The 27921-nt window shown below is 47.6% G+C and overlaps 1 protein-coding gene across 1 annotated transcript; it reads left to right on the top strand.

Annotated features, from left to right (window-relative positions):
* On the top strand, positions 1-27452 carry BTG3 (BTG anti-proliferation factor 3). Its single transcript, XM_073584486.1, has 5 exons — positions 1-178; positions 19822-20051; positions 21657-21794; positions 26414-26657; positions 26817-27452. The coding sequence occupies exons 2-5, from the start codon at positions 19879-19881 to the stop codon at positions 27036-27038; spliced, it is 777 nt and encodes a 258-aa protein (XP_073440587.1). The 5' UTR covers positions 1-178; positions 19822-19878; the 3' UTR covers positions 27039-27452.
* The last annotated feature ends 469 nt before the right edge of the window (positions 27453-27921 follow it).

Below are 27921 nucleotides of genomic sequence, written 5' to 3'. Positions count from 1 at the left end.
GAAAGTTTCTGGCGCCACAGTGGCATCTAGCGGTGGGAAAGTAAAACCGCAGTGGAATGCGGCCCGGATGGCGGCTGACGTCAGAGCGCGGCAGAGCAGGCGGGAGCCTCTCCCGTGAGCATCGTCTGGTCCCGGGTCAGTGGCGGCAAAGTGCCGGACTCCACGAAGACGGCCTGGGGTAAGGGAGGTTGTGTGTGTGCGTCCTCCGGGGGGCCAGCAGCGGTCGAGCCCCGCACTTTGTATCTGTAGTGTAACAGGTTTGGGGGCTCATCCTCTCAGCTTGGAAGTGGAAACCCCCGGATAATAGTGACCCCTGGTGGTCCTGTGGGGGCACGGGTATTAACCCCTTAATGACCGCCCGGTTTATTATAATATTTTTATTTTATGTTTTCCCTCCGTATTTATCAATTTTAGGTATATCCGCCAGCGAGGTTTTAGGCGAGAGACGTGTCATTAATTCTTGGTGATGTTTGGGGGTTCATGTAAGCTACTCTCACATTTATTTAATTTTTCTCTTTTGATGACCGTGTAATCCTTTTTTTTTTCCTGGTGTTTCACACTAAATTCCTGTCCCATTACTTCAGGTTCTTCTAGTGACACAGAGACCTGATGGGCGCAGCTTTTTGTTTTTAAGTAAGATTAATATAGAAGAAGAATAATGTATTCTAACTAAATATTCGTTTGTTTTTATTATTTGGTGGTATGTGAGTGTGTGTATATATATATATATATATATATGTGTGTGTATATAAAATATATAATTTTTTTTTTTTTTTTTCACTATTATATAACACCCCTAAAAGGTCTCTGGACAATTTTCCACTTTTTTATTGATGTTTTTCACTATCAGGCCACGGTCACACTATATCAGTATTTGGTCAGTATTTTACCTCAGTATTTATAAGCCAAAAGCAGGCGTGGAACAATCAGAGGAAAAGTCTAATAGAAACGCGTCACCACTTCTGGATTCATCACCCGCTCCTGGTTTTGGCTTACACATACTCGGGTAATAAACTCAACAAATACTCCCTGTGTGCATGTGGCCTAACTGGGGCATCCGTAGGAAAAGCATTTGCCTGTAAGGACACTGACAGCCGGAGACCTCACCTGATTGCAGCCCGGCCAAAAGACTTTGGGCAATAGGGAAAGAGTTGGCGTCAGTCAGTGTGGCTGGTTTTAGTAGTTAGTGCACTGCGTCATACCCCTTTGTAGCCCCCCAGTAACTCTCCTGTGGGTATGTCAGTGTATTGATTAGGCGCATCCCCGTCCTATCGGGGCTGAGCTGCTGATGGGATGAGGGTCCTTATTTAAAGGGGCTATATCAGAAGAGTTTAATAGATGCTAATGTTTCTTCATCGTGTATTACGTTACATCAGACATAAACCTCATTTATTAATACTGACGAGTGTTAAAAGAAAGTAAATTAACCCAGGATGGATGTAAATCAAAACTTGCTAATTCTTTTTCTGGGGGTGTTTCCTTTTTACCCCCTCTATGACGCGGCCCAATTATAAGAGTGCAACGATATACAGGGGAGAAAAAAAAAAAGTTCCTATTGAAGGTTGAACAGGTTTTTGCAGTGTGATCTACTAGTGAGACTTTGATTTGTCCCTTGGGCACACTGAGCACTACTCGCTCTCACCGAGGAGAGAGCCGAAGCCATGGAGATCATGGTGTAGTATCTGTAGTAGGTCCAGCTCCAATGATCTGCGCTCCCCGGAGGCAGCAGTGACTGGAAGCAGCGGGAGTGCGGAGATCTCAGCGTGGTCGAGCGACACATCCTGTTGCTCCAGATCACAGTGAAAATGATTATCTTTGACCATCTGGTGGTTCTCTGGTGGCTTTTTTTTTTTTTTCTACTACCCCCCCCCCCCAACCCAACCCTGACACTGCCCTATGATAGACCAGCATGATACGGGGAAAAAGTTATTGCCCTCAGAAGAGAACCTGTTTCTGCCTCCCCCTGGTTGAAGGTGAAATTTGCTTATTATGCACCATCAACTTCATGTCGGTAGTGACGGCCTGTCGACAGCAGAACAGAAAGAACTGCTCTATTACGTGAGGACAAATGAAGCCGGAGAATCGCTTCCTGAGCCGGAACACACTGTCCCCATGCAGAACGGGCAGGTAGTTAGCAACTACCTGACCTCAAGTTCTTGGGCCCCATAGCGAAAAAACAAACCCTTTTAATTGTCCTTATCCAGAGGCATTATCTTGTGAGCAACCACATACGGTATATGATCAGTGCAAGCCCCATGTGACTGGAGGTCTATGTATGGCCACCGCTCCCGTAGACAATGGAGCAGTGTGTGCACTATGGTTTCATTCTTGTGGTTGGGTTGGTGTACCTGCAGCGATGACACCCTCGCCCATCCTACATTCATCGCCTGAATGTGGGTTGACCCCTGACTGTTCTTACTTGTTATGCATTACTCTGTTGAACGGCAGCTGCCGGGAACTTGAGATTGCACAGCTGCACCTACAACAGTCCAGGGTGGGTGCCGCCATCACTCTGCAGTGGGTGCAGCTCTGCGCTTGTGACCTCGGCTGTGTCCTGTGCAGATCATGTCTTTCCTTTTTATGCTGTGACCGTGTACAGATTACACGGGAGGGCCCAAACCTCAGCTCATTCTTTCCGTTGTCAGATTATCATATCACTCCTCCTTTACTAAGAAGACCCAATATGTATCGGGACTCCCAACACATTACATTGTAGTCCTCCTCCACAGAAATTAATATGGAGTTGCTCCTCACTTTGCCGATATAACAGCACTCACTCTTCTGGGAAGGTTTTCTACAAGATTTGGGAGGCGTCTGTGGGAATTTTTACCCCCATTAATCCAGAAGAGCATTTATGAGGTCAGATACTGATGGAAGGGAGTCCAGGCTCAAAATCTTCTATATAGTTCATCCCAAAGTTGTTGGATGGAGTGGAGGTCAGATCTCCATGGTCATGTTCATACACCAAATTCCCCCCCCCCAACCATGGCCTAATGGACCTTGCTTTGTGCACTGGTCAAAGTCATGGGGAACAGAAAAAAGACCTTCCCCAAACTGTTCATACAAAGCTGGAAGCCACAATTGTCCAAATGTCTTCTATGCTGAAGTATTAAGATTTCCTGTCAGTGGGACTTCGAGACCCCTGAAAAATATCCCCATAGTATATCCCTCCTCCACCAAACTGCACAGAGGGCACAATGTAGTCAGGCGGGTAACGTTCTCCAAACCCAGATTTGTCCATCAGATGTCAGATGCCAGATAGGAAAGTGTGATTCGTCACTGCATGGAACATGTTTCCTCCAGAGTCCAGTGGTGGAGGCTTTTCCCCACTCCATCTGACGCTCAGCCTTGTGCTTGGTGATGTAAGGCTTGCCTGGAGCTACCATAAAAACGCGTCATAAAGCTCGCGGTGCACTTTTTTTTTTTTTCTAAGACCCATGGACAATGTGCATTTGCTGCCATCATCCCATTCCAATGGAGCATTTTAGAACTTCAATCTCAAAGTCGATGGGGTTGAATGAATGTGGGTAGGTATTAACTTGTTGGGATGAGACAACCCCTTTAGAAATCCAGTGATCAGAAAGTTCCCCTTCTTCCTGTTCTGCCAGCGAGTAATATCCCGGATTTATGAATGTGTCTACCTTAAATCAAAATGCTGGCTGTCTACAGACTTGGAGGAGAAGCGTCCGTCAGGCTGCAGATCTCTAAGAAACGTCTCGTTTGGCTTCTGCTTGGAAAAGTCTGTGTTTATCAGTGATGACGCATGAAAATCAATGAACCTGCACACAAACTAACCTTTCCAATAGGTTTGTGAGAAGTAGCCTGACAACAAACACTGAGGAGAAAGACATCGGGGCTCTTGGGTGACCTTTTTAAATCCCTGAGCCTGTTTCTGGCCTGCTGGAACCAAACACACAACGTTGGCTGACGTGAGATCATTGTATTTCACCGACAAGACCAGACATGGATCTATGCAAAAAAAAACCCCACTCCCCTCTTCTTCTGTCCTCCTCCGATTCAGCACTGACGCTCTGGCCACCCTCCCCGGCTTTGTTTCCAAGCAGCCAGCGTGTGACCGCAGAAATCCGAGCTGAATCCTCGGTGACCAGAGCTGTGGATTTCACATTTGTCACTTTAGGATGTGGATTTTCACTGCAGATTAAGACAATGAACACTGCCATCATTAATGTAACAAAAATCTGTGGTTTTATCCTCGGTGGATGATTCTCCAGGGGCCAAGTCCATGTGGTCATACCCTTAAGATGCTCAGACACTTGGGGTAGGTTGACATCACGTTTCAGCCACACGTTTGTGACTCTATCGGGGAGTTGCATTCCAAACCTTAAAAAACTGCATTATTTTTTTCTGACTTCATAGATGCATACCTCCTAAAAAAAAAAAAAAAAAAGCTCAACCGGCGACCAAAACTGCATATTGTAGACTCCGATTGAAGTCTACGACTCTGCTGAGGGTATGTTCGGACCCCCGGAAATCACAAATCTGAGTCCAAAACGTGATTTGAACTTTCGTCTAAACTCTGGTTTGGTTGACTATCTCTACTCACCACCCCGTATGAGAAGGCTCTGTCTGGCCGAGCAGTTTCAGAAGCTCCCAGACATCATTGGCGATAGTTTTGTACTCCTGGGGGACAAGTCATCAAGAGATGAAACGCTTTTCACCGTATGGGATAAATATTTTGATATTTTATTATTTTGGATAATTCTCCACATGGTGATACCAAATATGTTAAAGGGGTTTTATGCTAAAGCGGACCCCAAACGCTCTAAAACAATATGTGGAGCAGGTACTGACTCTGAGTCACGTCGACAATATGCATCACCGCTGCAGCTAATCACGGACAGCTAGATAATTTGAGGTCCACTTTTCCACAAGTGTAAAATCCATTTAATTTCCTTTTTAAATATTGCTATTTCTGTTTTAGGAAATGGGGGCAATTTTAAACTTTTTATCCTCTGGCTGTTCCAGTCCGACCCAAGGACCGAGACACCTAAAGAGCTAAAAAGTGTCCCACGGGCCACATCATGCCCTCTGACGCCCGTCTGCCGCTGGTTACATTGGTGGAGGACGAAGTGTCCAGCTTCTTCCACCAATCGGCGCATGAGCCAGCAGACACTATTACGTCACTTCATCACGCTGCTGCACAGAGGCAGAGCATTGGGGAGACTGGAACGAGGTGAGTGTGGGTTTTTTGTTTTTGTGTAAGGGATGTTTACATGTATATAGGGGGCTGTGTGGGGGCTCACCCTATGTGTATAGGGGGCTGTGTGGGGACTCACCCTATGTGTATAGGGGGCTGTGTGTGTATAGCGGGCTGTGTGGGGGCTCGGGCTGTGTGGGGGCTCGCGCTGTGTGTCCATAGGGGGCTGTGTGGGGGCTCGTGCTGTGTGTGTATAGCGGGCTGTGTGTCTATAGGGGGCTGTGTGGGGGCTCGCGCTGTGTGTGTCTATAGGGGGCTGTGTGGGGGCTCGCGCTGTGTGTGTCTATAGGGGGCTGTGTGGGGGCTCGCGCTGTGTGTGTCTATAGGGGGCTGTGTGGGGGCTCGCGCTGTGTGTGTCTATAGGGGGCTGTGTGGGGGCTCGCGCTGTGTGTGTCTATAGGGGGCTGTGTGGGGGCTCGCGCTGTGTGTGTCTATAGGGGGCTGTGGGGGCTCGCGCTGTGTGTGTCTATAGGGGACTGTGTGGGGGCTCGTGCTGTGTGTGTGTGTGTATAGCGGGCTGTGTAGGGGCTCACACTGTGTGTCTATAGGGGGCTGTGTGGGGGCTCGCGCTGTGTGTGTGTGTGTATAGGGAGCTGTGTGGGGGCTCGCGCTGTGTGTGTGGGGGCTCGCGCTGCGTGTGTATAGGGGGCTGTGACTGTGAGGGCTTGTGCTGCGTGTGTATAGGGGGCTGTGTGGGAGCTCGCGCTGCGTGTGTATAGGGGGCTCGCGCTGCGTGCGTATAGGGGACTTTGTGGGGGCTCGCGCTGCGTGTGTATAGAGAGCTCGCGCTGCGTGTATAGCAGGCTGTGGGGTGGCTCGCGCTGCGTGTATAGAAGGCTGTGGGGTGGCTCGCGCTGTGTGTATAGGGGGCTGTGTGGGGGCTCGCGCTGTGTGTATAGGGGGCTGTGTGGGGGCTCGCGCTGTGTATAGGGGGCTGTGGGGGCTCGCGCTGTGTGTATAGCGGGCTGTGTGGGGGCTCGGGCTGTGTGGGGGCTCGCGCTGTGTGTCCATAGGGGGCTGTGTGGGGGCTCGTGCTGTGTGTGTATAGCGGGCTGTGTGTCTATAGGGGGCTGTGTGGGGGCTCGCGCTGTGTGTCTATAGGGGGCTGTGTGGGGGCTCGCGCTGTGTGTGTCTATAGGGGGCTGTGTGTGTCTATAGGGGGCTGTGTGGGGGCTCGTGCTGTGTGTGTATAGGGGGCTGTGTGGGGGCTCGTGCTGTGTGTGTGTGTGTATAGGGGGCTGTGTGGGGGCTCGCGCTGTGTGTGTGTGTGTGTGTGTGGGGGCTCGCGCTGTGTGTGTGTGTGGGGGCTCGCGCTGTGTGTGTGTGTGGGGGCTCGCGCTGCGTGTGTATAGCGGGCTGTGTGGGGGCTCGCGCTGCGTGTGTATAGCGGGCTGTGTGGGGGCTCGCGCTGCGTGTGTATAGGGGGCTGTGTGAGGGCTCGTGCTGCGTGTGTATAGGGGGCTGTGTGGGAGCTCGCGCTGCGTGTGTATAGGGGGCTCGCGCTGCGTGTGTATAGGGGACTTTGTGGGGGCTCGCGCTGCGTGTGTATAGAGAGCTCGCGCTGCGTGTATAGCAGGCTGTGGGGTGGCTCGCGCTGCATGTATAGGAGGCTGTGGGGTGGCTCGCGCTGCGTGTATAGAAGGCTGTGGGGTGGCTCGCGCTGTGTGTATAGGGGGCTGTGTGGGGGCTCGCGCTGTGTGTATAGGGGGCTGTGTGGGGGCTCGCGCTGTGTATAGGGGGCTGTGTGGGGGCTCACGCTGTGTGGGGGCTCGCGCTGCGTGTATAGAAGGCTGTGGGGTGGCTCGTGCTGTGTGTGTATAGGGGGCTGTGTGGGGGCTCACGCTGTGTGGGGGCTCGCGCTGCGTGTATAGAAGGCTGTGGGGTGGCTCGTGCTGTGTGTGTATAGGGGGCTGTGTGGGGGCTCACGCTGTGTGGGGGCTCGCGCTGCGTGTATAGAAGGCTGTGGGGTGGCTCGTGCTGTGTGTGTATAGGGGGCTGTGTGGGGGCTCGCGCTGTGTGTATAGGGGGCTGTGTGGGGGCTCGCGCTGTGTGTATAGGGGGCTGTGTGGGGGCTCGCGCTGTGTGTATAGGGGGCTGTGTGGGGGCTCGCGCTGTGTGTATAGGGGACTTTGTGGGGGGCTCACGCTGTGTGTATAGGGGGCTGTGGGGGGGGCTCGTACTGCTTGTGTATAGAGGGCTCGGCTGTGTGTATAGGGGGCTGTGTGGGGGCTCGTGCTGTGTGTGTATAGCGGGCTGTGTGTCTATAGGGGGCTGTGTGGGGGCTCGCGCTGTGTGTCTATAGGGGGCTGTGTGGGTGCTCGCGCTGTGTCTATAGGGGGCTGTGTGGGGGCTCGTGCTGTGTGTGTATAGGGGGCTGTGTGGGGTTCGTGCTGTGTGTGTGTGTATAGCGGGCTGTGTGGGGGCTCACGCTGTGTGTCTATAGGGGGCTGTGTGGGGGCTCGCGCTGTGTCTATAGGGGGCTGTGTGGGGGCTCGCGCTGTGTCTATAGGGGGCTGTGTGGGGGCTCGCGCTGTGTGTGTGTGTGTATAGGGAGCTGTGTGGGGGCTTGCGCTGTGTGTGTGTGTGTGTGTGTGTATATATAAGCATCAGGGTAATTGTTAACATTGAATCTAGAGTCAATCTGCACCTGCAGGTCCCACATGACGGCGTAAGGTCTCTGCAGACCCGTCTGACTCGGGGTCAGAGAATTTCCATGTTGTGAAGCTAAATTATGTATGTGATAAAAACCACGAGAAGAATGCGGTGATGGAGAGACGGCGGCTTCATTCACTGATGGTCTCACGATGGCTCAGAGATTACGGAGGATCCCAAAGTGAACTTGCTCTTTGTTTAATAAAAAAAAAATAAAATCTGTTTCCAGGCAGGTGTTTTATTACGGACCCTTTGTGCCCCCGTATTACAGATGCAATGTAGGCGTAAGCCCCATAAATGGTTTATGAAGTGGTCTGGTTGGAGGCTTAGACTTAAATGATTCAGTAATACTTTCTTGGAATTGGTCTTATGTCATCCATCTTTTCCAGATAAGAAATGTGTTTCCATTACATCCCCCGGGGAGTTATAGTAACTCCGCTTTTCCATGCCTGACACATTCCCTGCCAGCCATTTTGGCAACTTTCAAGTAGTACAGCAGTCTCTCTGGACTATGTGAATGATGTGTGATGACCCGCGGTACTCCCAATGACGGATGCAGTCTTCATTTTGGGCACCCCTTTTTAGCATAGGATGAGGAAAGAGGTTTTACTCGTTTCTGCTGAAGGGCTATGACTGAGGCTGGCAACACACTTGGCTTTATTTTTCGATAGGCCGGAATGTAGCCGATCAGTCTTGTATCCGGATCATTCTTCTATCCATACATTTATGAAAGTAGTCTGACCACAGCAAGATGCCAGCTTTGACTCCTGGATCAAACACTTGCCTATATAAAAGGCCGTGAAGCGATAAAATGGAGCGACGCCGACTCCTAAAATATATAATAAATGGAGTACAGTACTACAATGCAGGATGTGATGTAAATGTTTTCATAATAATTTGGGAAAGTTATTAAATGTCCTGTTCATGATATAAGGATCTCTGGTTTTAGTTGAGATGAATCTGTGCTGCACTTTATGCACATGCTCAGTAATGACCAGTGCTGTGGGGTCGTAGATGAGATGAATCTGTGCTGCACTTTATGTCCATGCTCAGTAGTGACCAGTGCTGTGGGGTCATAGATGAGATGAATCTGTGCAGCACTTTATGCACATGCTCAGTAGTGACCAGTGCTGTGGGGTCATAGATGAGATGAATCCGTGCTGCACTTTATGCACATGCTCAGTAGTGACCAGTGCTGTGGGGTTGTAGATGAGATGAATCTGTGCTGCACTTTATGTCCATGCTCAGTAGTGACCAGTGCTGTGGGGTCATAGATGAGATGAATCTGTGCAGCACTTTATGCACATGCTCAGTAGTGACCAGTGCTGTGGGGTCATAGATGAGATGAATCCGTGCTGCACTTTATGCACATGCTCAGTAGTGACCGGTGCTGTGGGGTCATAGATGAGATGAATCTGTGCTGCACTTTATGCACATGCTCAGTAGTGACCAGTGCTGTGGGGTCATAGATGAGATGAATCTGTGCTGCACTTTATGTCCATGCTCAGTAGTGACCAGTGCTGTGGGGTCATAGATGAGCTGAATCTGTGCTGCACTTTATGTACATGCTCAGTAGTGATCAGTGCTGTGGGGTCATAGATGAGAGGAATCTGTGCTGCACTTTATGTCCATGCTCAGTAGTGACCGGTGCTGTGGGGTCATAGATGAGATGAATCTGTGCTGCACTTTATGTCCATGCTCAGTAGTGACCAGTGCTGTGGGGTCATAGATGTGATGAATCTGTGCTGCACTTTTTGTCCATGCTCAGTACTGACCAGTGCTGAGGAGATGAATCTGTGCTGCACTTTATGTCCATGCTCAGTACTGACCAGTGCTGAGATGTAGAGGAGATGAATCTGTGCTGCACTTTATGTACACGCTCAGTAGTGACCAGTGCTGTGGGGTCATAGATGAGATGAATCTGTGCCGCACTTTATGTCCATGCTCAGTAGTGACCAGTGCTGTGGGGTCATAGATGAGATGAATCTGTGCTGCACTTTATGTCCATGCTCAGTACTGACCAGTGCTGAGATTTAGAGGAGATGAATCTGTGCTGCACTTTATGTACACGCTCAGTAGTGACCAGTGCTGTGGGGTCATAGATGAGATGAATCTGTGCTGCACTTTGTTTCATGCTCAGTAGTGACCAGTGCTGTGGGGTCATAGATGAGATGAATCTGTGCTGCACTTTATGTACATGCTCAGTAGTGACCAGTGCTGTGGGGTCATAGATGAGAGGAATCTGTGCTGCACTTTATGTACATGCTCAGTAGTGACCAGTGCTGTGGGGTCATAGATGAGAGGAATCTGTGCTGCACTTTATGTACATGCTCAGTAGTGATCAGTGCTGTGGGGTCATAGATGAGAGGAATCTGTGCTGCACTTTATGTACATGCTCAGTAGTGATCAGTGCTGTGGGGTCATAGATGAGAGGAATCTGTGCTGCACTTTATGTACATGCTCAGTAGTGATCAGTGCTGTGGGGTCATAGATGAGAGGAATCTGTGCTGCACTTTTTGTCCATGCTCAGTACTGACCAGTGCTGAGGAGATGTAGAGGAGATGAATCTGTGCTGCACTTTATGTCCATGCTCAGTACTGACCAGTGCTGAGATGTAGAGGAGATGAATCTGTGCTGCACTTTATGTACACGCTCAGTAGTGACCAGTGCTGTGGGGTCATAGATGAGATGAATCTGTGCCGCACTTTATGTCCATGCTCAGTAGTGACCAGTGCTGTGGGGTCATAGATGAGATGAATCTGTGCTGCACTTTATGTCCATGCTCAGTACTGACCAGTGCTGAGATGTAGAGGAGATGAATCTGTGCTGCACTTTATGTCCATGCTCAGAAGTCACCAGTGCTGTGGGGTCATAGTGCAGCACAGATTCATCTCATCTATGTAGATGCTCAGTAGTGACAGGTGCTGTGGGGTCGGGAGTCAGAGAAATTGAGGAGTCGGAGGTTTGGCTTGCTGATGCCACAGCCCTGGTAGAAAGTGGAAATCGATCAGCCCTATTTGGTTGATCATGCCATACAAAATTCTTATGTTGACAAAGGGAGATGTTCATCACAGAGGAGTCTGTTTCCAGGCCACACTAAAAGCCTCTATCGCACCACCGATAACTAAATCCTGATAATGTACAATAGGCGCATTGTCAGGATTCCACTCTGTTGCTTACTTGAGCTACTGTCACGTGACCGCTCATATTCAATATTTAGGCTATGTGCACACGTTATGAATACATATGGGATAAATCGGATTGTTAAATACATATTCCAATTCAAAGGATACTCTCAATATACAATATGAAGCATGAAAAACCAGAGAGCTTTTTTGATCCTATTAGAAGAAATCAAGAAAAAAGCCCAAATGACTATATTCCAAGACAATTTAAAGGTATACATAAATTGTCTTTATTTCAAATTGACATACGTGTGAATACATACAAAATTAGTGCTAGTAATGACCGATATACAAAAGAGCAGGCGGGCAGTGTATAACCTAGAAGCATCAGAGGGTATCAAGCATGAGACAAAAGATATCATTTTAATCATTACATAGTAAAGTGCATAATGCAGATACTAGAAATCAATATATCATGTGCAAAAATTTGGGGAAAAGCAGGGGTAAAATGAAGGGTTAAGTACCCATGTTATATGGAATAAATAGCACTAAAAGGGCTATAAAATTTGGCAGCCAACACATCAAATAGATAATCATGTGAACAGCAAAAATAATAATGGCAGCAATCATGAGCCCCTGTACTCAAATGAAACCCCATAACCTACCCATATCCAGACCACTCCAGCGCACGAAAGCCCCGATGCGCGTTTCGCTGTTGCTTCCTCGGGGGGCAGATGTTGCGGATTTTATGCGTTTTTGCTGTGTTTTTTTGCTGTTTTTTCGCCGTTCCTAGCGATGCCTTGCGACGAAGATGTAGCGGTCTCGCTTGATGCCACGTCATCTGGGGTCATTGTCGCAAGGCATCGCTGGGAACGGAACTTGCCGGGAGCATCGTGAGGATCTGGAAGGCTGCGGTGGCCGCCGGAAGGTGAGAATATCACAATTTTTTATTTGATTTTTTTTTTTTTTTAAATTATTTTTAACAGTTTATTTTTTACTACTGATGCTGTATAGGCAGCCTTAATAGTAAAAAGTTGGTCCCACTCGTCAAACACTGTTTGCCGAGTGTGATCGACCTGTCAATCAGTTTTCCAGGCAATGCTACAGATCACTTGGAAAACGCTAGCATTCTGCAAGCTAATTACACTTGCAAAACGCTAGTTTTTCGCGGGAATTCCGCACGTGTGCACATAACCTACTGGTTGTGGTTTCATGCCAACTTGCTTTCCATCCACTTCCTCAATAGGACATTGAGAGAAACAGGAAAAGTTGCTGGTTGGCTTGTGACCACAATTATGCACATCGCTTATGAGCAGTCACGTGACAACAGCCTGACTAAGCAACGCAGTGCAATCCTGACAGTGCGCATATTGTACAGTGTCAAGATCCGGCTATCCGCAGTGCAATGGAGGCCATGAAGAGATTTAGTCTTGGCCTGGAAAAGCCCAGATGATCATTTGCATAAAATTTGCAGACAATGGTTGAGCAAGGTGGTCAAAATTAGCCATTTCTGCTGACTTATGTATGGGCACAGTATAGCTGGTAGGTTTAAGAGTTGGATGTTCAGTGTATTTGTACGTTTTTCACTTGTTGGAAAATATTGCTTATTTTTTTTAATACCATAATTTTTCATGTTGCACTTTAAGGGGTTGTCCTATAAACACAAATTGCCTTATTTCTAGAGGTCTGATCATTGGGACCCCCACCAAGTAAGGGAATAGTAGTACCAAAGTCTCTTGTGTGAGTGAAGTGGTTCTGGGCATGTGCGACCACGACTCCTACCGGTCTATAAGGACTGAAGTCGCTCCATTCACAGAGGGTGTGCTTGGGGTCATTGGTGAATCCATTTCTTACTACTAGTTAAGCCATTTCCCTCCTCCTGTGCAATGTGTATGCCCTCCCTTACGATGGATCATTACATAGGCTGCCGGCATGGTGGTGGCGAGTTTCACTGACTGCGTTACTCAGTTTTCTGGAGACTTGTATGTCACGGTGTCAACTCGTTTTCATTAAGTTCCAATGTAGTATTGCTCTACCAAAGTCACCATGCAGCCCCAGCCCAGGGTTGTGGCTACACACAGCAGATTTCCGATTTATCGCTTTTTTTTTTTTGGTTTGTAGACCCCCAAACAGATGAATGGGACAGTTGAAAAAAAATCTATATTCAGATAGTTGCATCAAAAGCTCTGCACATCCCCACTGAGCCCTCTGGCCGCTGTTCATGCCCAGGAGCATTTCTCGGCGCTCACCTCTAATGAAAAGCTTCAATGTATTCCACTTTAAAGATGTGGATCCATTACATTGCCCATAGGCGCCCACATTAAAAACCATACACTGCATAGTATTCTTCTTGTAGCTTTTCTTTGCAGAGATGTCCCACGATATTCACAATAGCCAGCCGGAAGAAGGCAAAAAATGATATTTTACCTTTCTCTCTTAGTATGGGCATCTGTGGATGTTTGATGGCCGCTCGTTAATCTTAGAATAGCGCACTCTCCTCTCTGCCTCCAGACTCGTTTTGTGCCCTACCAGCATCTTGTTCAGGGTTCTTGTCTTGCACCATAAACAAGTTGCCCATCAGTCATTTATTGTAATTGATATATAGCACAAACCTGTATCGCAAGCTCTTTGCAAAGACGGTTATCACTGTCCCCATTAGGGCTCACAACCTAAACTCCCTATCAGTATGTCTTTGGAGTGTGGGAGAAAACCCACGGGGAGAACATGTAAACTCTTTGCAGATGTTGTGATGGGATTTGAACCCAGGATTGCAGCGCTGCAAAGGAGCAGTGCTAACCACTGGGCCACCGCGTCCTGTAGTCTCAGGACAGGTATGCTCTCTGTAATGTATTTCTGCAATAGTAAAGAAACAAAACATGATTTGGTGCAGAAACCAAGTTTGCTTTTGCTACTTGGGCTATCTGGAATTGCTCCTTATATTTAAGGTGGAAATTGCAATACCAGTAACAGACTGTTGATGTGAGTGATTCTGTTTCTGTTAGCGCAAAGATGTCAAACTGAAATGCACAAAAGGTCAAAATTAAAAGCTTGGAAAAAGTCGCTGCCAACATTGATAAAAATCTTGAATAATACAGATAATAAAGTATGATGCAAACAAACTGCCGAAACGTGCGTCGGGTCTTAGGTGTGTGCTGTATCCTACACTACAGGGATTTCTTCATGTGTGATACATTTGTATACTGCTGCTGAAGTGGAACAGGGCCTTTTGTTTCACATTAGGTGCGAGTTTATCAGAGTGGTAAGTAGTGTTTGGCCACGTATGGTCCTTGGCTAACATCTAACTATAGGGACTGCCTCCTTTATTTGTATGCAGATCCCCACAACAGGTATCTGTTTATTTGCTCTATTTTCACTCGCAATTCAACAATCACTCTGTAAGCTTCATGTTTGGAGGTTTTTAGTATTTTTGCATCACCTTGTGGTTTCCCACTTTAATACACTTAGTTAATATATGTAAAATAAATTTTCAGTATTTAATAAAAAATTATATGTTTGTAATTGATTCTAGTATAGATTATTTCATTATGATATAGTGCTCCATACAGTATAATGGGCCCCACATAGCCCTCCATACACTATATACTGGGCCCCACATAGCCCTCCATACAGTATAATGGGCCCCACATAGCCCTCCATACAGTATAATGGGCCCCACATAGCCCTCCATGCAGTATGATGGGCCCCACATAGCCCTCCATGCAGTATGATGGGCCCCACATGGCCCTCCATGCAGTATGATGGGCCCCACATGGCCCTCCATGCAGTATGATGGGCCCCACATGGCCCTCCATGCAGTATGATGGGCCCCACATGGCCCTCCATGCAGTATGATGGGCCCCACATGGCCCTCCATACGCTGTGTATGATGGGCCCCACATGGCCCTCCATACGCTGTGTATGATGGGCCCCACATGGCCCTCCATACGCTGTGTATGATGGGCCCCACATGGCCCTCCATACGCTGTGTATGATGGGCCCCACATGGCCCTCCATACGCTGTGTATGATGGGCCCCACATGGCCCTCCATACGCTGTGTATGATGGGCCCCACATGGCCCTCCATACGCTGTGTATGATGGGCCCCACATGGCCCTCCATACGCTGTGTATGATGGGCCCCACATGGCCCTCCATACGCTGTGTATGATGGGCCCCACATGGCCCTCCATACACATTAAAAACAAAAAAATCCTCTACCGGTTCCCCTGCTGCTCCGGTCTCTTCATGGTGTCTTCAGATCCTCTGCAAGTCTTGTTACAGGAGGTGTCTTGTAATTCTGTCCTCAGGCCTGCTGCGCTGACACGTCAGACACCGAGGGGGAATGATGAGACAGGGAGCGTCAGCTGATGCTCTCTCCTCCATCAATGCCTTCAACTGTATAAGCATCCATGATGCCGATATAGTCGAAAGTGCGACGCCGGGTGTGAGATCTGCCCAGCATTGTGGGTCAAATATACCAAAAGGGAACCGTCTGGTGTCGCTGGCCACATTTGGCTCCCGTCACACAGTTCAATGAGTATTAGAGGGTATGACATTATTATGCAAATATGTCATCTAACAGAGAAAAAGACTCCTACAAGGTCTGTGGCTTCATGTACAAAACAAAGGCCTTTATGGTAATAACATGTTCTAAAAATAATGCAAAAATGTGTATAGGTTTGGTTCTAGTGGAAGATGAGATTATAGTTTTCCTGCGTTAAACGCCTCATACTGTAATAAAGGGATTAGCGTGGGGGGAAATGGACAGGAATGATTTCACAGCGACGCACTGTAATGTGATAGCATCCTGGGACGTCACAGGAGAGCGTGCGGCAGACGGCAGGAAAGTCCCGTGACTTATGAGGCGTCTGTTACTGTTACCATGGACGGTGGTCACTAGATACAGTGATGCTCCTTATAGTTTGCAGCTAGAAGTTTATAAAAGTATAGCAGTAACTGCCCTTACCTGCCTGCAAGCTTCACTTGGTAACTAACAAATTAAAGCTGCACTCTGTATGTATGTTATAGTATGCAAATATGGAATATGTGGCATTGCATTGCTGCTCTAAAGAAAATAAAAAGTTAAAATGAAGATGCTTTACACATAAATTAGCCAATTCTTGTGTGCCCAACAACCATCGACAAGGCGACCTTCTTTGCTGGGAACCTAACCCAATATGAAACCTCTCGTGGGCAGCCAGCCTAAAAATATATGGGGAGGTGGGATCAAGCTGTGATTAAAGCTGCCTAGGCTGATGGGTGCAGGGCTCAGAGAGAATATGTATACAAATGTCAAAGATTGACCGTCGCTTCCAAACAGAAAAACAGGTGTGAACAGGCGCAAGAGACGGAAGTGACAGTCAGTCTATATTTGCAAATATCATTAGGAACTTTGCTTGAATTGACTGCACCACAGAAGGACGTTGGCATTAACACCCTAATTGGGGACAAACACAGAGGTTAAATAACCTGTCACATCTCCAGTGCTCAGTGTGTCTCAAATTATCCAAGCATTCATGCTGGTCTGGTTATTTGAACACCAAGGAAAGCCCTAAGATGGCAAGAGGATGTTCATCGAAACAGAGTTACTGGGAGGATTAATTCTATTTTTTTTCAAAGGGAACCTGTCAGTAGGATTGTGCTCAGTAACCACCAGGCAGTTTCAGGTCGGCGCCGTTATACTGATTGCAATGATACCTTGGTTGGTGAAATCCGTCTTGTGGTTTAACTGAAAACTACACCTAAGGGTACCGTTACACCTAGCGACTCACCAGCGATCCCGACCAGCGATATGACGCAGGCAGATCTCACCAGCGACATCGCTGGGGACGGGGATCGCTACTTACCTGTCAGACGGGGCGATCCTGCGTCCTCCCGCCCGGCTCCACGCGTCGCTCATCGTCACAGCAGGAAGCGCCGCAGGAAGTGACCGACGAGGAATGGTCCAGCAGCTTCTCGCGCGATCAGCGATAACCAGCAGGGGAGCCGGTCGGAGGTAAGTATCGCACGCAGCGATATCGCTAGCAATATCGCTGCAACGTCACAAAATCGGTGACTTTACAGCGATATCGCAGTGTGTAACGGGGGCTTAAGGCTACGTTCACACGTAGCGGAACTCTCGCAGAAATTACCGCGAGAATTCCGAATTCCATTCCGCGGAAAAATCGCATTTTAAATTCCCACGATTTTCCTGCAGAAAAACTAGCATTTTGCAAGCGTTATTAGCTTGCATAATTGCTCACTTGGAGAACTGATTGACAGGTTGGTCACACTCGTCAAACTTAGTGTTTGACGAGTGTGACCAACTTTTTACTACTGAGGCCGCCTATGCAGCATCAATAGTAAAAGATAGAATGTTTAACATAATAAAATAAAAAAAAATTATTATTCTTACCTTCCGACGTCCCGCGCAGCCTTCCCGCCTCGCTCCACGCTCCTGGTCCCAGTAATCCTTTGCGAGAATTACCGCGATGACGTCCTTTCTCATGGGATCGCGACGTCTCGCGAATGACCGAGACTTCGCGATACCGCGAGAATGGACGTCATCACTCGTAAAGGCTTACTGGGACCGGGAGCGTGGAGAGAGGCGGGAAGGCTGCGCGGGACGTTGGAAGGTGAGAATAGCAATATTTTTTATTTTAAATTCTATTTTTTACAGGGATATGGTCCCCAGAGCCCGGAGCACAGTCTCCTCTCCTCCGGACCGTGGGTACCATCCGCAAATGTTCTGCTTGCTTTTCGCATGGTGTGCACAGCCACAAGCGGAAAGTAAGCAGAACAATGCATTGCTATGGGTGCGGGATCGCCGCGATTCCGCTAAATTAATGAGCATGCTGCATTTTTTACCGCAAAGCGATTCCGCCGTGGTAAAAACCGCAGCATTAGCACAGCATTGCGGAATCCCATAGGAATGCATGGGATGCTTATTTTTCGCGGAAACCGCAGTGAAAATGCGAAAAAACCGCCACGTGTGAACATAGCCTAAAGATTAATGCGATTCTCGTGCTTCAGGGCGGCCTGTGGGCACGGCTGTGGGTGGGTTTGAAAAAATAAAAATTACTTTCATCATGTCGGCGCTGTAGCATGATATGATCTATAATATCCATATTTTCGTTTCATTTTGTCATATAACTTTTTTTTTTTCCTCAAGAAATTTATCTTAAAATGGTGCCGGCAGCCACACCTGTGCAATAGCATAATTCGGAGCGCGATAGCTGCTACTGTGCCGGTGCCATTTTGTTGCGCCATGTTGGTGGAGGCAATTTTTTTTTTTTTCTCTAGCAAAATGGCGCCAGCGGCGCCTATCGTGTTAGGAATGTTACTGCTTGCAAGGTGTTTTATTTCCATTCTTTTCATCTGATCCTTTGTATAACCCCTCCTTGTCCAATAATAACAAAATTTGCACGAGCCGGACTCATCGCCAGCTCATGCAGGCGCCACGGTCAATCCAGCAGTGTCACTGCGTCTCTGCAGCCGGGTGTACCCTTCATATTAATTTTTTTTTTTTTTTTTTTTTTAAACAGATAAATTATGTCTCCTAAAAACAAATAAGTGAACAACTCCTTTAATAAATATTTGTGCCAATTGTTACTTAAGAATATTATACCACAAAACTAGAATTATACATTTATAGGAGAAAATCACTGAAGAAACACTGATGGTGAAAACTGACACACTGACCAAGCACTGATGAAAAACAATGACACAGCCCACCCCCTGACGCTGTTCATATTCACTTTCTGCGCAAAAAGTGGCAAACTCATTTATCAGCCATTATGCACCTTTTACATCAGGTGTTCCCCCTTCTTTATCCAAACAAAGCTGAAAAAGACTGACCTAAAGGGGTTGTCGAGGCTTATTATGAAAGAATCTGCCTGTAACGCGTACTGTGAGGATTTTCTGGCTGGCGGTGGTCATGAGACCACAAGGATGCGATATGCATATTCCTGGTCACACGCCAACTAGACGTGAGCGAGGCAGGACACGTCTAGTCTGAATGTGGCCGGAAGTATGCATATTTTATACTTTGTCACATGACCTCTTGTTTTACTGCCGACACGGGAGAACTTCACAGCGTGTGTTGCATGCAATGTGGGGAATGACAAGTCTACAGTCATAGTTAATGCAGAACGTTGTAATAAATAGTGATGAGCCAACGTGCTCGGATAAGGTGTAATCTGAGCATGCTCGTGTCCTGGATATCAGTGCCTAGCAATGCCCCTGCACCTGGTCATAAAAAATTCATGCATGAGGGGAAGATGCTCCTGTCTTAAGGTAGGAGTCCCATAACATAGTCCAGAAGCCCACTCTAAAAACAAAACCTGATCCAGACTATGGCCCTGACTCGTAAGACCGCCGATGTTTCATGCCCTTGATGAGGGGGTGTGATGGTGTCAGACTCTCCATGTTCACAAAGAGGTGCGCGCTTCTTACTGAATTAGGCGTGTGATAAGTTATGTGCACCTCATAACAGATCTTACTCCAGTCTTGGACTGGAGAGAGGGTTCTGGCATAAGGACCGCCACCGCTCGTCATTAAGTAGATGAGCTGTTTCTCTCAGCTCAGACAGACTGGGCAGAGCTGGGGTGGTGGAGGGGAAGTGGTGTGACAATGCCAAAAGCTGCAACGTTCTTCTGAAACCGTTCAAAGCTTTTTACGCCTGAATTCTGGCAAAATTGCTTTGATGAATCCGTGCCTTTATGTGGATCTAAAGGGGGTCGGGGCTGACTGACTGTGCCATGGGGGTCTCTACCCCTCAGTAATAGTGACGCAGGTAGAGTTCTTATTCTTCACATCAGTAATGTCTTGCCTCTTCTTTTCTTTGCAGATCCTTATCCCAGTCCTAAATTTCCCTTTTTTTAACCCTTTATGCATGTGGTAGAAGATGAAGAACGAAATTTCCGCGGTTGTGTTATTTCTTTCCAAGCTATTGAAAAATAATAATAAGTTAAGGAAGGAGGAGATTGAGATCTTTTCTGAAGAACTGAGCCGGATTCTCCACGACAAGTATGTCAATCACTGGTACCCCGAAACCCCAGCAAAGGGACAAGCGTACAGGTAATGTAGCTGAAGGGTACAAACTGACCCTCTCCACACAACCCCTTATCCCTGTCATACCCAGCATTGTAGTAAATGAAACAATGCAACTTGGAAACTGTCAGCAAGCTGCTGTCTGCTAGGTTATGTAGGTTGGGCTTTCTTATGTGGCCTGTGGGTTTCCTTGTCTTAGGCTGAGTTCACACGTGGCGTTTTTTTCGCGTTTCCGCGGCGGTTTTAACCGCGCGATTTTGCCGCGAAAACGCTAAAAATAAGCATCCCATGCATTCCTATGGGATTCCGCAATGCTGTGCTAATGCTGCGGTTTTTACAGCGGCGGAATAGCTTTGCGGTAAAAACCGCAGCATGCTCATTAATTTGCGGAATCGCGGCGATCTCGCACCCATAGGAATGCATTGTTCCGCTTACTTCCCGCATGTGGCTGTGCACACCATGCGGAAAGTAAGCAGAACAATTGCGGATGGTACCCACGGTCCGGAGGAGAGGAGACTATCCTCCGGGCTTTGGGTACCATATCCCTGTAAAAAATAGAATTTAAAATAAAAAATATTGTTATTCTTACCTTCCGGCGTCCCATGCAGCCTTCCCGCCTCTCTCTCCTCGCTCCCGATCCCAGTAAGCCTTTGCGAAAATGCCCGCGATGACGTCCGTTCTCGCGGGATCGTGAAGTCTCGCAGTAATTCGCGTGATGTCATCGAATTACTGCGAGACGTTGCGATCCTGCGAGAACGGACGTCATCGCGGGCATTTTCGCAAAGGATTACTGGGAACGGCTGCGCGGGACATCGGAAGGTAAGAATAAACTATTTTTTATTTTTTTTTACATTTTATCTTTTACTATTGATGCTGCATAGGCGGCCTCAGTAGTAAAAAGTTGGTCACACTCGTCAAACACTATGTTTGACGAGTGTGACCAACCTGTCAATCAGTTCTCCAAGCGATGCTACAGATCGCTTGGAAAACGCTAGTATTTTGCAAGCTAATTACGCTTGCAAAATGCTAGTTTTTCCGTGGGAAAATCGCGGGAATTTAAAATGCGATTTTCCCGCAGAATGGAATTCCAGAATTCTCGCAGTAATTTCCGCGAGAGTTCCGGTACGTGTGCACTTAGAGGTGGTCTGGAAAGTTAAATGACAAAATAAAAATGCTGTCCATTTCCCTCTTCTGGCCCACTGCTGACCCTAAGAGGTCACCTGCTGTGTTGAGTCTGAAGACTGTCTCCTTGGGTCATCCCAGGAGCAGAGACTGGCGGACAATGGCAGCAGTGCTGAGGAATGGTATGTGAGTAAACATGTTTAAGATGACCATGCACCAGTTTTACATTTCCAAAATACCATCTGGCAGGTGAAGTTAGCCTGCTTATTGACTGTTTCCAAGTGGCGTAATTTTTTTTTCCCCTAACGTGCAGTTGACAGGATCATTTCGTTGCATGGTGCCTGGTTTTAGGGACATCCCAGGGTAGTCGTGCAGATGGAACTTCACATCATGACCATCACATCTGGATACGGTGTCCAGACCTGGAGTAAAGTCCCAGGAGAACCCCGGGGAAGCAGTCAGCAGTACTCCGATTTACCAATAACGCCTCACTGTCTGATCTTGTTTCAGATGTATCCGTGTAAACAGATTTCAAGGTGTCGATCCCGACCTCCAGAAAGCTTGTTTCAACAGCGGGCTCGAGTATAAAGATTTGGGGCTGCCTTGGGAAATGACGCTGTGGGTAGACCCTTGTGAGGTGTGTTGTAGGTAAGTGATGGCAGGGAGTGATTGCCGCCTGCAGTACGCGCACATCAGTCAGCCCCTTTCCCCTCACACTGCAGACGGGTTTTCAACTTTCTATTACAAATGTGCAGGAAGCGGCCATTTAAGCCTTGTATTACCGGGAAAGTGCCACCCCCTCGTTGAGGGCATGCTAATTCACTGACCGTATGGTGCTCCTGGCCAGTGCATGGACGGTCTTGTCACATGCCCCTCCATCACGGCCATATTCCAGAACGGTGCACCAGTCACACGGTAAGCGGATCAGACTTTACTCCATGACAGGCGGCACTTTACAAGTGAGGATAGTTGTTCTGCACTGGTCATAAGATTCCGGTGGCCTGTGGATTCAGAGGCGCTGTCCTGCACATTTGTAATTAGAAAGTGTGCAACCTCTTTAAAGGGAACGTGTCATCAGAAAATTACCCATTGCTTAATCGGTGGGGCTTAATGTGGTGTTCTGCTTACATATGCATCTGTTGGCGCTATTTTTCTGTAGTTACAATTTTTTTCGAAGCCATAGGAGGCAGGTCACTGAAGGGCCAGAGACCTATCATAAGGCAGTACAGTAGATAACACAGGATCCACCCCTCGCAATAGGCGATGACACAGGATCCACCCCTCGCAATAGGCGATGACACAGGATCCACCCCTCGCAATAGGCGATGACACAGGATCCACCCCTCGCAATAGGCGATGACACAGGATCCACCCCTCGCAATAGGCGATGACACAGGATCCACCCCTCGCAATAGGCGATGACACAGGATCCACCCCTCGCAATAGGCGATGACACAGGATCCACCCCTCGCAATAGGCGATGACACAGGATCCACCCCTCGCAATAGGCGATGACACAGGATCCACCCCTCGCAATAGGCGATGACACAGGATCCACCCCTCGCAATAGGCGATGACACAGGATCCACCCCTCGCAATAGGCGATGACACAGGATCCACCCCTCGCAATAGGCGATGACACAGGATCCACCCCTCGCAATAGGCGATGACACAGGATCCACCCCTCGCAATAGGCGATGACACAGGATCCACCCCTCGCAATAGGCGATGACACAGGATCCACCCCTCGCAATAGGCGATGACACAGGATCCACCCCTCGCAATAGGCGATGACACAGGATCCACCCCTCGCAATAGGCGATGACACAGGATCCACCCCTCGCAATAGGCGATGACACAGGATCCACCCCTCGCAATAGGCGATGACACAGGATCCACCCCTCGCAATAGGCGATGACACAGGATCCACCCCTCGCAATAGGCGATGACACAGGATCCACCCCTCGCAATAGGCGATGACACAGGATCCACCCCTCGCAATAGGCGATGACACAGGATCCACCCCTCGCAATAGGCGATGACACAGGATCCACCCCTCGCAATAGGCGATGACACAGGATCCACCCCTCGCAATAGGCGATGACACAGGATCCACCCCTCGCAATAGGCGATGACACAGGATCCACCCCTCGCAATAGGCGATGACACAGGATCCACCCCTCGCAATAGGCGATGACACAGGATCCACCCCTCGCAATAGGCGATGACACAGGATCCACCCCTCGCAATAGGCGATGACACAGGATCCACCCCTCGCAATAGGCGATGACACAGGATCCACCCCTCGCAATAGGCGATGACACAGGATCCACCCCTCGCAATAGGCGATGACACAGGATCCACCCCTCGCAATAGGCGATGACACAGGATCCACCCCTCGCAATAGGCGATGACACAGGATCCACCCCTCGCAATAGGCGATGACACAGGATCCACCCCTCGCAATAGGCGATGACACAGGATCCACCCCTCGCAATAGGCGATGACACAGGATCCACCCCTCGCAATAGGCGATGACACATAAAACTCAGTGTACCCACAAGAGAAATTGTAATGTTGCGGACTTGAAACGCGTACACACAATGTAAAAAAACAAAAAAAAATAAAAAAAACAGTGGGCCTCGATTTTTGGAAGTCCCATCTACTTTGCCTGAACTGTAGGACGCCTCAATTATTTTTTTTTTGTGCAGTGTCAGTGTGCACTTAGCCTAACTTGTGGTGAGCCTTTTTACAACCATAGCAGGACACATTTCTCCCCTTTCACATTGAAATTTGCAGCAAAATCTGCTGGTAATTGTTTTTTTTATCCTCTGTGTGGACATACTTGTCTTTTGCCGCTGATTTCTGAGGCTCCTGTAAATACTGTGATGATCACCTAGAGGGGGCCGGCATGGCGCCTCCTCTCCAAGATCCCGTCTGCCAGGCCTTTGGTGTTCAGATGGGGCAGCTGCATCCGTAGACGCACCTGTGAGAGCGACGTTGGCGGCCGCGGCCTTTATTAATGCTCTGGCTGTTTGTCACCAGATCCGTGAGGACTGGGCTCTCCATCTGGAGGGTGGCATCGAGCAGCGGGCACTCGGTTGCCAGGTGCTGATGAATAGCCGAGAGCTATTTAAATACATTTACAACATAGACGCGGAGAACACCCTGCAATCCGGAGATAACGTGCAGAGCGGAGATCCCCAGCCGCCTCCCGCTCGGCACCGGAGACAAAACCTTTGGGAAAATGTCACCAGGACGAGACTCTCCTCTCCCGGTCCTGATAGCGGAGCAGACAGTGCGGACGTGCCATGTGTGCCCTTTCTGCATCAGATTACTATCCGGCCGTCTGTCTTTTCCCTTCTGTAGTGAAGGGTAATTATTTTCGTGCTGTCCGTAGCCCTGTCAGATATGGCGCAGGCTCCGCTCTGCAATCCCCCCGACTTCTCTACTTTTATGGAAAATTCTGTAATCTGCCAATGACAAAGTCTAATAATTGCAGGATTAGCGCCCAGCAAACAAGTAAGACCAGCACAGACAGGCCATAAAGTCATGTAAACCCGGGCACAGTCCTTTGGGATGACCACAGATGTTTAACTAGTTAATAACCTTGCATCCTAAAATGACCGCATGCTGCAAACCTGGGTCTTGCATTCAGAATGAAGTGTGAAGTGTCTCTGGGTGCACAAATCCCATGTGTCTGCACCCAAATACCTGTGTTGAATCCCACATACATATTTATACCAATATCTTACAAAAATAAACATTAACCAGCACCTCCTAATGGAATCGAGCATATCCAAAGTGGTGCAAGCTGCTGTGACTGCATTACACACATAACAAGGCGCGGAGTCAGACATTGCATCGGACATGTGAATTCTGAACTGATTACTGCCATATACTGTAGACTAAAATTACAAAATTGAGGTACCTCATGTACAAGTAGGCCAATTCATGTGTGCCCACCAGCCACAACAAGGCATAAGTTTTATTGATGGGAACTTACTGTCAGACTTGCCTCTTACTGGCCAAAAAAGGGCAAGTAGCATCCAGCTCTAATTTTATTACAGTAGGTTCCCATTGGAGGGAAGCACAGAATGACTGTGCAAACTAAGCCTCGGTGCTTAATGGCGGGGCGAGTCATTTATGTACATTTTCACACCTGCTTCTTTCTCCGTTTTCCACCCGCTCCCCTTATTTGATTGACAGCTCTGGCCTCATAGAGCCAGAAGGGGTCAGAGAAACCTGGAACCAAGCAGGTGGGAAGGAGTATTTACGTGGCCACAGCAAAGGTGCACCGAGTGCCTGTGCTTGGTTTGAACAGTCATACTATGCTCACAGTCCCTTTTAATAGTAGGTACACATTGACATGGCTGGTGGGAACAGATACATTTGCCAATTTGTGAGGGGAGCACCTCAATTTTAGAAGTATAGTCTGTACAGCACTCATGTAGATCAAAATGTGTGTGTATATATATATATATATATATATATATATATATATATATATATATATATATATATATATATATATTCAGTGTTTTTTCATGTGTGGTGGTGCTGATAACCCATGATGATCTTAGGCAGTTACTTATTTATATATTATTGCAGCTCCTTTCTGGTGCTCATCCTCTTCTTCCTGGTTCATTAATAAAATTAAAAATAATGAAGGAATGACTGACAGAGCAGTAGAGGTGAGGTGGAGTGCTACAGAGTGGAGGGGTCCCCAACCCATTACATTTTCAGCAGCGGTCAGAGAAAAAAAGCACGTTTTTAATTATAAGGCAAAAAGAAAAAATCATGAAAGTGAGAACATTTGCAGACCCTTCAATGTGAAATGAAACACCCCGATATTATACCATCCAAATTTAGTTTGGGGATTAGGATATGACTGCAATTACTGGGAGTCATGAGCCACTGGCTGGGGACATTCTTTTTTTTTTTTTTTTTTTTTTTTTTTTTTTTGGGGGGGGGGGGGGGGTGGGTTAAAAAAAATCACATTTTAAAAACTTGATTTCTTGAAGAAAGTGTAGCCAAGGACTGTGCATGGTATTGTATTGTCAGCCAGCAGAGATCATTGTAATTCTAGGTTGTGTAGTGCGGTCAGTTAATCAGCAGGTGGCGATGTTGGCTGTAAAATAAAGATTGGCATTGTGTGTTCTGCACAATGTACACAGGAAAATGGATGGTAACGGAGACGGCGCCGGGAGAAGAACGTGCTTTTTATTTTTTTATTTTTTTTTTTCATTGATTACTTTTAATTATAGATATGGAGAGAAGAACCCCTCATTTGTGGTGGCAAGCTTTGCAAGTAACAGCGAGAAGATGGAGATATCTCAGAAAGTGAAGAGCGCCATGGAGAAAGTGACTTCAGATTATCACTCCGGCTCCTCCTCGGATGATGAGGTCTATATAAATAAGAAGATCCCGCCGCCGCCTCCTCCTCACATGATGCTCACCCCACGGTCGTCATTCTATAGTAATATAGATATGACACATCTAGGTGATCAGGTATCTGCAGAATGAATACTGCCTGTCCTCTATAGATTTGCCTCATTTATGGGGTGTCGCACTTCTGGCTGCTGGGCCATCACTTACGGCAATTTTCAGGAACTAATGTTACATCATAGGACACTTTTACAGGTTCTTCTTTGTCTCCTGTTATCTCAGGTGCCTGAATTCAGACCTCAACCAACTCCATCCTGGAACAAGAATCCAAAGAAAAGGCAAAGTGCCCATTACCAGTACCAGCCTCGTTACGCTTCCAGTTACCAGCCGGGAAGAAACAAGACTTGTGGCCGCGTCCGATGGCTGCCGCCGGTCCTGCAAAGCGAACAGAACCACTGGCACAGTGTGCACATGATGGGCGCCGGGCACCAGTGCTTGGTCTAAGTCGTCAGGATCTCCGGAATCTTCTGTGTGCAAAACTAATGCTGGACCAAATCATAGGAGCAGCTTTTTTCAATTTAATTTTTTTTTTTTTTTTTTTTATGATTATTTAACTCCAACTTTGTTGCACTTTTGTACATTTACTAGTCGTTTCAGAAACACTTATTGTGGATAGGGTGAAGAGTTAAGTGCCTAAGTAACTTTTAATATTTATATACGACTTGCACAGAATCATGTTAATCTATTGCAATTCTGGACGTTTCAGTACCAAATGTATTTATTACAAATCTCAATTTGATATTTTATGTATTAGACTAATAAATGATCTTTTATTAATATGATAATAAACATAATGTATTATCGCAGGTTACTTGGTAATAATGCTACGAAATGTTACTAAATAATTATAATAATGCACATTCTGGTCCTGGTTATTTATATGGGATAGTGACTGCAGCGGCCGCACTTCTCAGAGGTCCACTATTATTTATATGGGATAGTGACTGCAGCGGCCGCACCTCTCAGTGGTCCACTATTATTTATATGGGATAATGACTGCAGCGGCCACACTTCTCAGAGGTCCACTATTATTTATATGGGATAGTGACTGCAGCGGCCGCACTTCTCAGAGGTCCACTATTATTTATATGGGATAGTGACTGCAGCGGCCGCACTTCTCAGAGGTCCACTATTATTTATATGGGATAGTGACTGCAGCGGCCGCACCTCTCAGTGGTCCACTATTATTTATATGGGATAATGACTGCAGCGGCCACACTTCTCAGAGGTCCACTATTATTTATATGGGATAGTGACTGCAGTGGCCGCACTTCTCAGAGGTCCACTATTATTTATATGGGATAATGACTGCAGCGGCCACACTTCT

The sequence above is a fragment of the Dendrobates tinctorius genome, unplaced genomic scaffold (assembly GCF_039654945.1).
Source record: "Dendrobates tinctorius isolate UK_male_01 unplaced genomic scaffold, ASM3965494v1 ptg000084l, whole genome shotgun sequence".
NCBI lineage: Eukaryota > Metazoa > Chordata > Amphibia > Anura > Dendrobatidae > Dendrobates > Dendrobates tinctorius.
The sequence above is the reverse complement of the archived record's forward strand: the minus strand, read 5'-3'. Positions and strand labels throughout refer to the sequence as shown.